General features: G+C 51.7%; 1 protein-coding gene across 1 annotated transcript in view; it reads right to left on the reverse strand.

The window, feature by feature from the left end:
• Positions 1–1,238: 1,238 nt before the first annotated feature.
• LOC144488386 (estrogen receptor beta-like) overlaps positions 1,239–16,130 on the reverse strand; it is a gene marked incomplete at its 3' end in the record, with an annotated part of 66,848 nt that continues 51,956 nt past the window's right edge. The window contains exon 4 of the mRNA XM_078206453.1: positions 1,239–1,419. Coding sequence (XP_078062579.1) covers positions 1,239–1,419 — 181 coding nt within the window. The remainder of the gene's footprint in view (positions 1,420–16,130) is intronic.

The following is a 16,130-nucleotide window of genomic DNA, read 5'->3' on the forward strand; positions in this document are numbered from 1 at the left end:
GGGGTTGGGATTACAATTCATGGCCTTGTATTATTATCCGGGAGCTGAGTGTTCTGGGTGGGAGCCCGATCGGGGCCGGTGAGGTGGGTCAGATGAATCCAGCGAGTCCTCAGGCCCGCAAGAATCCCGATTTTAGTCCTGATCGATTCAACGGGCAACTGGAATTCCCGCCATCAGGAGCGGGGCCGGTGAATTCCCCCCACAGTGTGAACAGTGAAACACTCACTGAATTGGCAAGTTCCACAGAAACACTCGGCCCTCAGGGGGTGAGAGGGGGAATTAATATTGGGAAACAAGGAGAAACTTTGAACAATTATTTGCGTCTGTCTTCACCGTGGAAGCATTCTGAGAATAGCAAAGAATCAGGAGGAGAAGGGGAGGGAGGAACCCTGGAACTGTCAGCATGACTAGAGCCACGCCGCCAGGAACATTCACAGGACTAAAAGATGACAAGTCTCCTGGACCAGGCAACCTGCATCCCGACTGCAGAAATTTCCGGATTGTGGGAAGGTCCCAGCGGATTGGAAAACCGCAAATGGAACTCCTTCACGGAAAGAAGGATGGAGACAGAAAGCAGGAAACCAAAGGCCGGTGAGTCTGCCAGCTATCAGAGATTCAATAGACAACTTCATAACGGAATTGGATAAATATTTAAAACTGCAACGATCTGGGGAAAGAGGAGGGAAATGGAACAACAGAAAGAGCCGGCACAGATTTGCTCAGCTGAGTAGTCTCTTTATGGACTGTGCAGAAGTAAAGGAAATAAAGGACTTACCTGACGAAGGAGCAGCGCTCCGAAAGCTAGTGGCTTTTGCTACCAAATAAACCTGTTGGATTTTAACCTGGTGTTGTTAAACTTCTTACAGAAATAAAGGCACAGAGAGATAGAGAGAGGCAGAGAGAGAGAAAGAGAGGCACAGAGAGAGAGAGAGAGGCAGAGGGAGATAGAAAGAGGCACAGAGAGAGAGAGAGGCAGAGAGAGATAGAAAGAAGCACAGAGAGAGAGAAGAGAGGCACAGAGAGAGAGAGAGAGAGAGGCAGAGAGAGAGAGAGAGGCAGAGATAGAAAGAGGCACAGAGAACGAGATAGAGGCACAGAGAGAGAGAGAGAGGCAGAGAGAGATAGAGGCACAGAGAGAGAGAGGCACAGAGAGGTAGATATGCGGATACCAAAGGGCCAGAGTGAGAGGGAAGTTGACAGAGATATTGAGAGCAGAGTAAGATTGAGGATCGTGGTACCTTGCGTGCCGGATGTGGGATAGCAGCATCAGGAGATGCGCCAGACGCGTGGCTTGCTGCTGAGCTGGGATTCCACTCTTAGACATACACCAGATCAAGGTGTCCGTGATCGTGTCCAGAATCGTGTGGAGTTTCTCCCTGTTCTCGTGTTCCTCGGTGACTCCTGAATGAGGGAACATACCTGTGCAAAGGAAGATGCAAATGGAAGCTCAGTAGGTTGAGGCTCCACACGACAGACCACACTCAGGAGAAGCATAAAGAGCCAGGTAACAGGATCAGCAACATTTGAGCCAGTTCCAAGTGAATGGGAGACTGATACTGCTACCCTCAGGCCTAATCACAAGCCCAGCAATGTCTGAACAGAATCTACTCTGACACCCCATCCTGCTGAATAGGCTGAGAAAATTCACTCTCTAACCAATAGAAACATTCCCATTTCATTAATTAGCATTGGCCAGAGATCCAGTGAGAGTCAGCACCTTCAGGAGAGGAGGGGGACCCTTTACCCCAGTGAGAGTCAGCACCTTCAGGAGAGGAGGGGGACCCTTTACCCCAGTGAGAGTCAGCACCTTCAGGAGAGGAGGGGACCCTGTACCCCAGTGAGAGTCAGCACCTTCAGGAGAGGAGGGGACCCTGTACCCCAGTGAGAGTCAGCACCTTCAGGAGAGGAGGGGACCCTGTACCCCAGTGAGAGTCAGCACCTTCAGGAGAGGAGGGGACCCTGTACCCCAGTGAGAGTCAGCACCTTCAGGAGAGGAGGGGGCCCTGTACCCCAGTGAGAGTCAGCACCTTCAGGAGAGGAGGGGGCCCTGTACCCCAGTGAGAGTCAGCACCTTCAGGAGAGGAGGGGGCCCTGTACCCCAGTGAGAGTCAGCACCTTCAGGAGAGGAGGGGGCCCTGTACCCCAGTGAGAGTCAGCACCTTCAGGAGAATAAGAAAATTGAAAGGAATACTCTGAAAATTATCGGTTGTGACGAATCGCAAAACATCTGTTTTGTATCAGTTGGAAAGATGTCTGCTCTAGTTTAATTACTGGGGAAAGCTGAGTTGGACTCGGCAAGACAGGACCCTGTTCACTTTAATTGGATATTGGGAGGAACATCAATCACTCCCCCTCGGCCTGTGCTTCTCTCCTTATCGTTGTTCTGATCCAACTCTGAGTTTGTGAGTGGTTTGTGTGGGGTTGGGAGGAGGAGGTGGGTCGCGGCAGGAAGGCACCAGCTTGATCGCGAGACAGAAGGATTCAACAGGCAACTCGGACAGACACACAGACAATGGACAGCACAGAAAGAGCCCATACTGCCCAGCTGCTCCCCATTCCGATCCCACACGTATATCCCCGAAACTACGACTGTACGCAGCCCCGAAATTTTTATCCCATCAACAGGCTCTCCAACCTGCACCCATCATCCACTGCCCAGACCACCATCACAGGACAATCAGTTATAATGGCAGCCACACATGGAGTATTGTGAGCAGTTTTGGTGTCCTTATCTGAGGAAGGATCTCCTTGCTACAGAGGGAGCACAGCGAAGGTTTACCAGGCTGATTCCTAGGATGGTGGGTCTCTCATATGAGGAGAGACTAAGTCAGTTAGGATTACATTCACTGGAGTTTAGAAGAGTGAGAGGGGATCTCATAGAAACTTATAAAGTTCTATCAGGGTTGGACAGGGTAGATTCAGAAAGAATGTTCCCAATGGTGGGGGAGTCCAGAACTAGGGGTCATGGTTTGAGGATAAGGGGTAAACCTTTTAGAACTGAGGTGAGGAGAAATTTCTTCACCCAGAGGGCGGTGAATGTGTGGAATTCACTCCCACAGAAAGTAGTTGAGGCCAAAACATTGTGTGATTTCAGGAAAAAATTAGATATAGCTCTTGGGGCTAAAGGGATATGGGAGGAAGGGGGGGATCAGGATATTTAATTTGATGATCAGCCATAATCATAATGAATGGTGGAGCAGGCTCGAAGGGCCGAATGGCCTCCTCCTGCTTCTAGTTTCTATGTATCTAATACCCACAAGCTTCTGCACTCTGGAACCTACTCCACTGTTTGGTGCTGGGATCTGTATTGTGAGAGGGAGAGACAGTATCCTGAGTGTTTGTTGTGAAACACAGAGAAATATTGTGACTGTTGTGAAATTATGTTGGAGGATTGAGACAGACATGTTACACACAGTGCCAAAATGTTCCTGAGGCAGCAATTGGACCCAGAGATGTCTGGGCACATTCTCTTTAATTACTCATTCCCACCTACACCTCTCCCCTCATCACCCCAATGACTTTAGTTTGGGAATTGATATCGGGCAATGGGGAGAAAGAGGAAGCTCTGTTTTGTATCTCATTTGTGCTGTGGCTATGTTTGACAGAAACACTAGAGGGAGCTTTACTCTGTATCTAACCCCGTGCTGTACCTGTCCTGGGAGTGTTTGATGGGGACACTGTAGAGGGAGCTTTACTCTGTATCTAACCCCATGCTGTACCTGTCCTGGGAGTGTTTGATGGGGACAGTGTAGAGGGAGCTTTACTCTGTATCTAACCCTGTGCTGTACCTACCCAGGGAGTGTTTGATGGGGACAGTGTAGAGGGAGCTTTACTCTGTATCTGACCCCATGCTGTACCTGTCCTGGGAGTGTTTGATGGGGACAGTGTCAAGGGAGCTTTACTCTGTATCTAACCCCGTGCTGTACCTGCCCAGGGAGTGTTTGATGGGGACAGTGTAGAGGGAGCTTTACTCTGTATCTAACCTGTGTGGAGTTTGCACATTCTCCTCGTGTCTGCGTGGGTTTCCTCCGGGTGCTCCGGTTTCCTCCCACAGTCCAAAGATGTGCGGGTTAGGTTGATTGGTCAGGTTAAAAATTGCCCCTTAGAGTCCTGAGATGCGTAGGTTAGCGGGTAAAATATGTGGGGGTAGGGCCTGGGTGGGATTGTGGTCGGTGTAGACTCGATGGGCCGAATGGCCTCCTTCTGCACTGTAGGGTTTCTATGATTCTATGATTCTAACCCTGTGCTGTACCTGCCCAGGGAGTGTTTGATGGGGACAGTGTAGAGGGAGCTTTACTCTGTATCTAACCCCGTGCTGTACCTGTCCTGGGACTGTTTGATGGGGACAGTGTGGAGGGAGCTTTACTCTGTATCTAACCCCGTGCTGTACCTGTCCTGGGAGTGTTTGATGGGGACAGGGTAGAAGGAGCTTTACTCTGTATCTAACCCCGTGCTGTACCTGTCCTGGGAGTGTTTGATGGGGACAGTGTAGAGGGAGCTTTACTCTGTATCTAACCCCGTGCTGGGAGTGTTTGATGGGGGCAGTGTAGAGGGAGCTTTACTCTGTATCTAACCCCGTGCTGGGAGTGTTTGATGGGGGCAGTGTAGAGGGAGCTTTACTCTGTATCTAACCCCATGCTGTACCTGTCCTGGGAGTGTTTGATGGGGACAGTGTAGAGGGAGCTTTACTCTGTATCTAATCCCGTGCTGGGAGTGTTTGGTAGGTTTGCAGGATCTGGGAAGAGTCGGGATGAATTTGATAGATTCCATTCAGTTTCAGCAGTCTGACTGACATCACAATGTCTCATCCAGAAAGTGTTTGGCTTGTGTACAGAGTGATCTAACGTTAAGTGCAGTCAGTTTGTGTGGGTGGTTCCAAGCATAACATAGGTTATTAAAATTAGATAACTGCATTGTAATTCAATATATTGTTTTAAAGTGGATCATTTCGGACAGTTTTATTACGGCTACTTTCACTGTAATTATAAACAGTCGTTGCAGCAGATCCATGGCCTGACTTTGGGCTTGATTACAGGAACCCATCCCTCACTGTTGCCTCTCTCCTCACTCAGGAATCACACTGAGTGCAGGATTCCTCACTGAACTGAATGGTCTTATAGCGACAGACAGCATGGTTTTGTATGAGAGAGGTCATGTCTCACTAATTTAGTTGAGTTTTTTGAGGAGGTGACAAAAATGATTGACGAGAGAATGGCTGTGGATGTTGTCCATACGGACAGTAAAGCATTCGACAAGGTCCCTCATAGCAGGCTGGTGCAAAAGATTAAATCACACGGGACCAGGGGTGAACGAACTAGATGGATTCGGAACTGTCTTGGCCATAGGAGACAGAGAGTAGCGGTGGAAAGGTATTTTTCTGAATGGAGGTCTGTAACCAGTGATGTTCCGCAGCGATCAGTGCTGGGACCTCTGCTGTTTTTAATATATATAAATGACTTGCAAGAAAATGTAGCTGGTCTGATTAGCAAGTTTGCGGATGATACTAAGATTGGCGGAGTTGCGGATAGTGATGAAGATTGTCAGAAAATACAGCAGGATATAGACAGGCTGGAAAATTGGGCGGAGGCATGGCAGATGGAATTTAATCTGGACAAATGCGAGGAGATGCATTTTGGTAGATCCAATACAGGTGGGAGCTATAAAATAAATGGCAGAACCATCAGGAGCATAGACACACAGAGAGATCTGGGAGTACAGGCCCACAGATCCTTAAAAGTGGCAGCACAGGTGGAAAAGGTGGTGAAGAAAGCATACGGCACGCTCGCCTTCATCGGACAGGACATCGAGTATAAAAGTTGGCAAATTACGTTAGTTACATAAAACGTTGGTGAGGCCACATTTAGAATACTGTGTCCAATTCTGGTCACCGCTACCAGAAGGACGTGGAGGCCTTGGAGGGAGTACAGAAAAGGTTTACCAGGATGTTGCCTGGTACGGAAGGTATTGGCTATGAGGAGAGATTGAATAAACTGGGAATGTTCTCCCTGGAAAGACGGAGGCTGAGGGGTGACCTGATGGAAGTTTATAAAATTATGAGGGGTGTGGATAGGATGAACAGTTGGAAGCTTTTCCCCAGGCCAGAGATCACAATTACATGGGGCACAAGTTCAAGGTAAGGGGGGAAAGTTTCAGTGGAGATGTGTGAGGGAAGTTTTTTACACAGAGGGCGGTGGGGGCCTGGAATGCGCTGCCAAGTGAGGTTGAGGCAGTTACATTAGCCTCATTTAAGACTTATCTGGACAGACACATGAACAAATGGGGAATAGAGGGATACAGGCAGTTGGTCTGGATAGGACACTGTGATCGGCTTGGTGGGCTGAAGGGTCCCCAACTCCAAATCATCGATGTAAATTGTAAACAATTGCGGTCCCAACACTGATTCCTGAGGCACACCACTCGTCACTAATCGCCAACCAGAAAAACACCCATTTACCCCCACTCTGTGCTTTCGGTTAGTTAACCAATCCTCTATCCATGCTAATACATTACCCGTAACACCGTACACCTTTATCTTATGTAGCAGCCTTTGGTGCGGCACCTTGTCAAATGCCTTCTGGAAATCCAGATACACCACATCCACAGGTTCCCCATTGTCCACTTCACATGTAATGTTCTCAAAGAATTCCACCAAATTAGTCAAACATGACCTGCCTTTCATAAACCCATGCTGCGCCTATCCAATGGGACAATTCCTATCCAGATACCTCGCTATTTCTTCCTTGATGATAGATTCAAGCATTTTCCCTACTACAGAAGTTAAGCTAACCGGCCTATAGTTACCTGCCTTTTGTCTACCTCCTTTTTTAAACAGTGGCGTCACATTTGCTGTTTTCCAATCTGCGGGAACCACCCCAGAGTCCAGCGAATTTTGGTAAATTACCATGAGTGCATTTGCTATTTCTCCCGCCATCTCTTTTAGTACCCTGGGATGCATTCCATCAGGACCAGGAGACTTGTCTACCTTTAGCCGCATTAACTTGTCCAACACTACCTCTTTCGTGATAATGATAGTTTCTCGGTCCTCACCTGCCATAGCCTTCCTGTCATCAATTTTTGGCATGTTATTTGTGTCTTCCACTGTGAAGACCGACACAAAATACCTGTTCAATGCCTCAGCCATTTTCTCATTTCCAGTTATTACATCCCCTTTCTCATCCTCTAAAGGACCAATGTTTACTTTCGCCACTCTTTTTCGTTTTATATATCTGTAGAAATGTTTGCTCTCTGTTTTTCTTTTCTGAGCTCGTTTACTCTCATAATCCATCTTATTTTTCTTTATAGCTTTTTTTCTGGTTTTCTGTTGACTTTTAAAGATTTTCCAATCCTCTAGTTTCCAACTAATCTTTGCCACTTTGTATGCATTTTCTTTCAGTTTGATCCCTCCTTCTGGTAGCGTGGTGACCAGAATTGGACACAGTATTCCAAATGTGGCCTAACCAACGTTTTATATAACTGTAACATAATTTGCCAACTTTTATACTCGATGCCCAGTCCACTGGGAGTGTTTGATGGGGACAGTGTAGAGGGAGCTTTACTCTGTATCTAACCCCGTGCTGCACTTGTCCTGGGAGTGTTTGATGGGGACAGTGTAGAGGGAGCTTTACTCTGTATCTAACCCCGTGCTGCACTTGTCCTGGGAGTGTTTGATGGGGACAGTGTCGAGGGAGCTTTACTCTGTATCTAACCCCGTGCTGTACCTGTCCTGGGAGTGTTTGATGGGGGACAGTGTAGAGGGAGCTTTACTCTGTATCTAGCCCCGTGCTGTATCTGTACTGGGAGTGTTTGATGGGGAGAGTGTAGAGGGAGCTTTACTCTGTATCTAACCCTATGCTGTACCTGTCCTGGGAGTGTTTGATGGGGGACAGGGTAGAGGGAGCTTTACTCTGTATCTAACCCCATGCTGTATCTGTCCTGGGAGTATTCGATGGGGACAGTGTAGAGGGAGCTTTACTCTGTATCTAACCCCATGCTGTACTGTCCTGGGAGTGTTTGATGGGGCAGTGTAAAGGGAGCTTTACTCTGTATCTAACCCCGTGCTGTACCTGTCCTGGGAGTGTTTGATGGGGTGGAGGTGCCGGCATTGGACTGGGGTGAACACAGTAAGAAGTCTCACAACACCAGGTTGAAGTCTAACAGGTTTATTTGGTAGCAAATACCATATGCTTTCGGAGCGCTGCTCCTTCGTCAGATGGAGTGGAAATGACTCCCAGGACAGGTGCAGTACGGGGTTAGATACAGAGTAAAGCTCCCTCTACACTGTCTCCATCAAACACTCCCAGGACAGGTACAGCACGGGGTTAGATACAGAGTAAAGCTCCCTCTACACTGTCCCCATCGAAGGAACAGCGCTCCGAAAGCTTATGCTATTTGCTACCAAATAAACCTGTTGGACTTTAACCTAGTGTTGTGAGACTTCTTACAGTGTTTGATGGGGACAGTGTAGAGGGAGGAGCTTTACTCTGTATCTAACCCCATGCTGTACCTGTCCTGGGAGTGTTTGAAGGGGACAGTGTAGAGGGAGCTTTACTCTGTATCTAACCCCGTGCTGTACCTGTCCTGGGAGTGTTTGAAGGGGACAGTGTAGAGGGAGCTTTACTCTGTATCTAAGCCCGTGCTGTACCTGTCCTGGGAGTGTTTGATGGGGACAGTGTAGAGGGAGCTTTACTCTGTATCTAACCCCGTGCTGTGCCTGTCCTGGGAGTGTTTGAAGGGGACAGTGTAGAGGGAGCTTTACTCTGTACCTAACCACGTGCTGTTACTCGCTGCAGTATTCCTAACCTTTGACCTGCTCTTGTAGCCACTGTGTTTATGTGGTGAGTCCAGTTGAGTTTCTGGTCAATGGTAACCCCAAGGATGTTGACAGTGGGGGATTCAGTAATGGTAACACCATTGAATGTCATGGGGCGGTGGTTAGAGTGTCTCTTATTGGTGATGGTCCTTGCCTGGCATTTGTGTGGCGCGGATGTTACTGCCACTTGTTGGCCCAAGCCTGGATATTGTCCACATCTTGTTGCATTTGGACGTGGACTGCTTCAGTATCTGAGGAGTCGTGAATGGTGCTGAACATTGTGCAATCATCGGCGAACATCCCCACTTCTGACCTTATGACGGAGGGAAGGTCATTGATGAAGCAGCTGAAGATTGTTGGGCCTAGGACACTACCCTGAGGGACTCCTGCAGAGATGTCCTGGAGCTGAGATGACTGACCCTCCACAACCACAACCATCTTCCTATGTGCCGGGTATGACTCCAACCAGCGGAGAGTTTGCCCCCTGATACCCATTGATTCCAGTTTCGCTCGGGCTCCTTGATGCCACACTCGGTCAAATGCTGCCTTGATGTCAAGAGCTGTCACTCTCACCTCACCCTGGAATTCAGCTCTTTTGTCCATGTTTGAACCAAGGCTGTAATGAGGTCTGGAGCTGAGTGACCCTGGCGTGACCCTGAGTGACCCTGGCGAAATCCAAACTGGACGTCACTGAGCAGGTTATTGCTGAGCAGGTGCTGCTTGATAGCGCTGTCGATGACCCCTTCCATCACTTTACTGTTGATCAAGAGTGGACTGATTGGGCGGTAATTTGCCGGGTTGGATTTGTCCTGCTTTAAGTGGTTTGATTGCCGCACTGTCAGAGGGTCAGTGCTGAGGGATTGCCGCACTGTCAGAGGGTCAGTACTGAGGGAGTGCCGCACTGTCAGAGGGTCAGGACTGAGGGAGTGCCGCACTGTCAGAAAGTCAGTACTGAGGGAGTGCTGCACTGTCAGAGGGTCAGGACTGAGGGAGTGCCGCACTGTCAGAAAGTCAGTACTGAGGGAGTGCCGCACTGTCAGAGGGTCAGCACTGAGGGAGTGCCGCACTGTCAGAGGGTCAGTACTGAGGGAGTGCCGCACTGTCAGAGGGTCAGTAATGAGACAGTGCCGTACTGAAAGAGGGTCAGTACTGAGGGAGTGCCGCACTGTCAGAAAGTCAGTACTGAGGGAGTGCTGCACTGTCAGAGGGTCAGGACTGAGGGAGTGCCGCACTGTCAGAAAGTCAGTACTGAGGGAGTGCTGCACTGTCAGAGGGTCAGGACTGAGGGAGTGCCGCACTGTCAGAAAGTCAGTACTGAGGGAATGCCGCACTGTCAGAGGGTCAGGACTGAGGGAGTGCCGCACTGTCAGAAAGTCAGTACTGAGGGAGTGTTGCACTATCAAAGGATCAAAGAACAAAGAACAATACAGCACAGGAACAGGCCCTTCGGCCCTCCAAGCCCGCGCCGCTCCCTGGTCCCAACTAGACCATTCTTTTGTATCCCTCCATTCCCACTCCGTTCATGTGGCTATCTAGATAAGTCTTAAACGTTCCCAGTGTGTCTGCCTCCACCGCCTTGCCCGGCAGCGCATTCCAGGCCCCCGCCACCCTCTGTGTAAAATACGTCCTTCTGATATCCGTGTTAAACCTCCCCCCCCTCACCTTGAACCTATGACCCCTCGTGAACGTCACCACCGACCTGGGAAAAAGCTTCCCACCATTCACCCTATCTATGCCTTTCATAATTTTATACACTTCTATTAGGTCACCCCTCATCCGCCGTCTTTCCAGTGAGAACAACCCCAGTTTACCCAATCTCTCCTCATAACTAAGCCCTTCCATACCAGGCAACATCCTTTACTGAGGGAATGCCGCACTGTCAGAAAGTCAGTACTGAGGGAGTGTTGCACTGTCAGAGGGTCAGTACTGAGGGAGTGCTGCACTGTCAGAGGGTCAGTACTGAGGGAGTGCCGCACTGTCAGAGGGTCAGTACTGAGGGAGTGCTGCACTGTCAGAGGGTCAGTACTGAGGGAGTGCCGCACTGTCAGAAGGTCAATACTGAGGAAGTGCTGCACTGTCAGAGGGTCAGTACTGAGGGAGTGCTGCACTGTCAGAGGGTCAGTACTGAGGGAGTGTTGCACTGTCAGAGGGTCAGTACTGAGGGAGTGCCGCACTGTCAGAAGGTCAATACTGAGGAAGTGCTGCACTGTCAGAGGGTCAGTACTGAGGGAGTGCGGCACTGTCAGAGGGTCAGTACTGAGGGAGTGCTGCACTGTCAGAGGGTCAGTACTGAGGGAGTGCCGCACTGTCAGAAGGTCAATACTGAGGGAGTGCTGCACTGTCAGAGGGTCAGTACTGAGGGAGTGCCGCCCTGTCAGAGGGTCAGTACTGAGGGAGTGCCGCACTGTCAGAGGGTCAGTACTGAGGGAGTGCCGCACTGTCAGAGGGTCAGTACTGAGGGAGTGCCGCCCTGTCAGAGGGTCAGTACTGAGGGAGTGCCGCACTGTCAGAGGGTCAGTACTGAGGGAGCGCCGCACTGTCAGAGGGTCAGTACTGAGGGAGTGCCGCACTGTCAGAGGGTCAGTACTGAGGGAATGCCGCACTGTCAGAGGGTCAGTACTGAGGGAGTGCCGCACTGTCAGAGGGTCAGTACTGAGGGAGTGCCGCACTGTCAGAGGGTCAGTACTGAGGGAGTGCTGCACTGTCAGAGTGTCAGTACTGAGGGAGTGTTGCACTGTCAGAGGGTCAGTACTGAGGGAGTGCTGCACTGTCAGAGGGTCAGTACTGAGGGAGTGCCGCACTGTCAGAAGGTCAATACTGAGGGAGTGCTGCACTGTCAGAGGGTCAGTACTGAGGGAGTGCCGCCCTGTCAGAGGGTCAGTACTGAGGGAGTGCCGCACTGTCAGAGGGTCAGTACTGAGGGAGTGCCGCACTGTCAGAGGGTCAGTACTGAGGGAGTGCCGCCCTGTCAGAGGGTCAGTACTGAGGGAGTGCCGCACTGTCAGAGGGTCAGTACTGAGGGAGCGCCGCACTGTCAGAGGGTCAGTACTGAGGGAGTGCCGCACTGTCAGAGGGTCAGTACTGAGGGAATGCCGCACTGTCAGAGGGTCAGTACTGAGGGAGTGCCGCACTGTCAGAGGGTCAGTACTGAGGGAGTGCCGCACTGTCAGAGGGTCAGTACTGAGGGAGTGCCGCACTGTCAGAGGGTCAGTACTGAGGGAGTGCCGCACTGTCAGAAGGTCAGTACTGAGGGAGTGCCGCACTGTCAGAGGGTCAGTACTGAGGGAGTGCCGCACTGTCAGAGGGTCAGTACTGAGGGAGTGCAACTCCAACAGCACTCAAGAAGCTCAACGCCATCCAGGACAAAGCAGGCCGTTTGATTGGTACTAAATCCACAAACATTCACTCTCTCCACCACCCATACACAGTTGCAACCGTTTGTGACGTTTAAAAGAAGCTCTGCTGGAAGTCACGGAGGCTCCTCAGGCAGCACCTTCCAAACCCACAACCTCTACCATCTCGAAGGACAAGGGGGGGTAGCAGATACATGGGAACACCACCACCTGCAAGTTCCCCTCCCAAGCCACACACCATCTGGACTTGGAAATATATCACCGTTCCTTCACTGTCACTGGCTCAAAATCCTGGAACTCCCTCCTTAACAGCACTGTGGGTGTACCGACAGCACACCGACCGCAGCGGGTTCAACAAGGCAGCTGACCACCACCTTCTCAAGGGGCAATTAGGGATGGATAATAAATGCTGCTCCAGCCAGTGATGCCCACAGCCTTTGAATGAATTAAAAAAACACCCACACAGACATATGCACACACGTGTCGAGACACAAACACGCACACATGGGTACAAACACAGACATACACACAATATCCACAGATCCTTGAAAGTGACGTCACAGGTGGAGAAGGTGGTGAAGAAGGCATATGGCATGCTTGCCTTTATAGGACGGGGCATAGAGTATAAAAGTTGGGGTCTGATGTTGCAGATGTATAGAACGTTGGTTCGGCCGCATCTGGAATACTGCGTCCAGTTCTGGTCGCCACACTACCAGAAGGACGTGGCGGCTTTGGAGAGAGTACAGAGGAGGTTTACCAGGATGTTACCTGGTATGGAGGGGCTTAGTTATGAGGAGAGATTGGGTAAACTGGGGTTGTTCTCCCTGGAAAGACGGAGGATGAGGGGAGACTTAATAGAGGTGTATAAAATTATGAAAGGCATAGATAGGGTGAACGGTGGGAAGCTTTTCCCCAGGTCGGTGGTGACGTTCACGAGGGGTCATAGGTTCAAGGTGAAGGGGGGGAGGTTTAACACAGATATCAGACGGACATATTTTACACAGAGGGTGGTGGGGGCCTGGAATGCGCTGCCAGGCAAGGTGGTGGAGGCGGACACACTGGGAACGTTTAAGACTTATCTAGACAGCCATATGAACGGAGTGGGAATGGAGGGATACAAAAGAATGGTCTAGTTTGGACCAGGGAGTGGCGCGGGCTTGGAGGGCCGAAGGGCCTGTTCCTGTGCTGTATTGTTCTTTGTTCTTAATACTGACAGACAGGAGGCAGCTGGGACGGAGCTAAAACTCACACGTGGACACTCAGCCACAGCAATGAACTGCTTGCAGGCTGAATGTTCATCAGAAATGATGTGGAGATGCCGGCGTTGGACTGGGGTAGGCTCAGTAAGTCCTCTCAGAAGCAGCGCTCCAAAAGCTCGTGCTACCAAATAGACCTGCTGGACTTTAACCTGGTGTTGTGAGACTTCTTACTGTTCATCAGAGAACAATGGGGAACTGGTGGAGGGAAAACATTCCCTGTGGGAGCGCCGCTGTGTCTGGGGGAGGAGTGGGTGGGATGGGGTTGAAGAGAATTGTTTTGAAGCCCGTGTTCCAGAAAGAAGTTGCCAGAAATCTCCATTTCCCTTCATACAGGTCACAGCGAAGAAACCACATCCTCAGAAAACCATCACAGTGCTGTTTGTGGGATCTTGCTGTGCACTCATGAACTACCTCATTTCCAAGCTTAGAACCAAGACTTTGTTCAACCATGACCTCGTTGGCTGTGAAGCACACTGGGACATCCAGAGGTTGTGAAAGGTGCTATCGAAATGCAGAATCAGCTGTGCAGGTATTGTTGAATCTTGTCGATTATTTTAAGTTACCTGGGCTGGGGCGGCACAGCGCTACGGCGGGGAGCGGGGGGCAGTGTGGGTCAGCGAGCATGGGGGGTGGGAGGGAACGTAAGGCATAGAGCACAGGGGGTGGGGGATGATGGGGGTTGAGGGGGTTTGGAGGGGTTGAGGGACGTGATGGGGGGGGTGAGGAGGTGTTGGGGGTTGAGGGGGTTTTGGGGGTTTGGGTGGGTGATGGGAGGTTGAGGGAGTGGGGGGTGGCAGGGGATTGATGGGGAGGTTGGGGGTGGTGGGAGGTTGAAGGTGGTGAGGGAGGTGATGGAGTGATGATGGGGGGTGATGGGAGTTGGGGGATCAAAGGGGGTGGGGGGGTTGATGTGGGGTTGGGGTGATGGGGGGTGAGGGGGGTGATGGGAGTTGGGGGATCGAAGGGGGTGGGGGGGTTGATGGGGGGTTGGGGTGAGGGGGGTGATGGGAGTTGGGGGATTGAAGGGGGTGGGGGGGTTGATGGGGGGTTGGAGGTGATGGGGGTTGAAGGGGGTGAGGGGAGTGATGGGGTTCGAAGGGGGTGAGGGGGGGATAGGAGGGTCGAAGGGGGTGAGGGGGGTGAGGGGGGTGATGGGGGGTCGAAGGGGGTGATGGGGGGTCGAAGGGGGTGAGGAGGGGTGAGGGGGGGATGGGGGGGTCGAAGGGGGTGAGGGGGGGATGGGGGGGTCGAAGGGGGTGAGGAGGGGTGAGGGGAGGATGGGGGGTCGAAGGGGGTGAGGAGGGGATGGGGGGGTCGAAGGGGGTGAGGAGGGGTGAGGGGGGGATGGGGGGTCGAAGGGGGTGAGGAGGGGTGAGAGGGTGATGGGGGGTCGAAGGGGGTGAGGGGGGGATGGGGGGTCGAAGGGGGTGAGGAGGGGTGAGGGGGGGATGGGGTGTCGAAGGGGGTGAGGAGGGGTGAGGGGGGGATGGGGGGGTCGAAGGGGGTGAGGAAGGGTGAGGGGGGGATGGGGGGTCGAAGGGGGTGAGGAGGGGTGAGGGGGGGATGGGGGGGTCGAAGGGGGTGAGGAAAGGTGAGGGGGGGATGGGGGGTCGAAGGGGGTGAGGAGGGGTGAGGGGGTGATGGGGGGTCGAAGGGGGTGAGGGGGGATGGGGGGTCGAAGGGGGTGAGGAGGGGTGAGGGGGGGATGGGGTGTCGAAGGGGGTGAGGAGGGGTGAGGGGGGGATGGGGGGGTCGAAGGGGGTGAGGAAGGGTGAGGGGGGGATGGGGGTGAGGAGGGGTGAGGGGGGGATGGGGCAGTTTGATTTCTTGTCAGACTGTTTCCAGGCAGGCATTGAGTCAGTTCCTGGGAAGCAGAGTTTGTGATGGGGTTTGATGCGACTGGTTCAGTCTCGGATATTTCTGCTGAGTCAGTCCAGGCTGTTGGACAGAGAGCTGCTGGGAAGGCCGGCTGCTTTCAGCTTGATGGTGACGGCTGATTGTGACTGCGGGGAGGATGAGCAATCGGGCAGAGGGTCGATCCATGCGGACCCCAGAAATACCGGAGCAGCAATGGGAAGAGAGGACATTGTCAGTGCCTCTCTGGCTTTGATTCAATGGAGGAGAATGGAATCAGATGAGAGTAGTCCCAGCGAGCTGGACAAGAGAGGGCTGGAGGAGGAGGGTGTGGTTGCTGTCAGAATCCAGGCAACTATCGATGGTCCCAATCCTTTCAGAGAGAATTAAAGGATGGCTCTGCCTCCTAGCCAGCTCGATATTGAACAGAGAGCAGAGGTCTCCTCGGCCCCCATCAAATCCCTCCCTCACACATCACCTGAAACTGATATAGATTGCTGTTTGTGATCTCACTCAGGCAGAGGGTGAGTGTTTTGCAAGGTGACAAAGTGAAATTGAAATGCTGTAGGATATACTTCCTCTCTCTTTTTAGGTGTCCAGATCACCAACAACCTGTCCTGGTCCACCCCAAGCCGACACTATAGATAAGAAAACCCACCAACACCTCTACTTTCTCAGAAGACTAAGGAAATTTGGCATGTCTGCTACAACTCTCACCAACTTTTACAGATGCACCATAGAAAGCATTCTTTCTGGTTGTATCACAGCTTGGTCTGGGCTCCTGCTCGGCCCAAGACCGCAAGGAACTACAAAAGGTTGGGAATGTAGCCCAACCCATCATGCAAACCAGCCTCC

Source organism: Mustelus asterias, unplaced genomic scaffold (assembly GCF_964213995.1).
Source record: "Mustelus asterias unplaced genomic scaffold, sMusAst1.hap1.1 HAP1_SCAFFOLD_1506, whole genome shotgun sequence".
Classification (NCBI taxonomy): domain Eukaryota; kingdom Metazoa; phylum Chordata; class Chondrichthyes; order Carcharhiniformes; family Triakidae; genus Mustelus; species Mustelus asterias.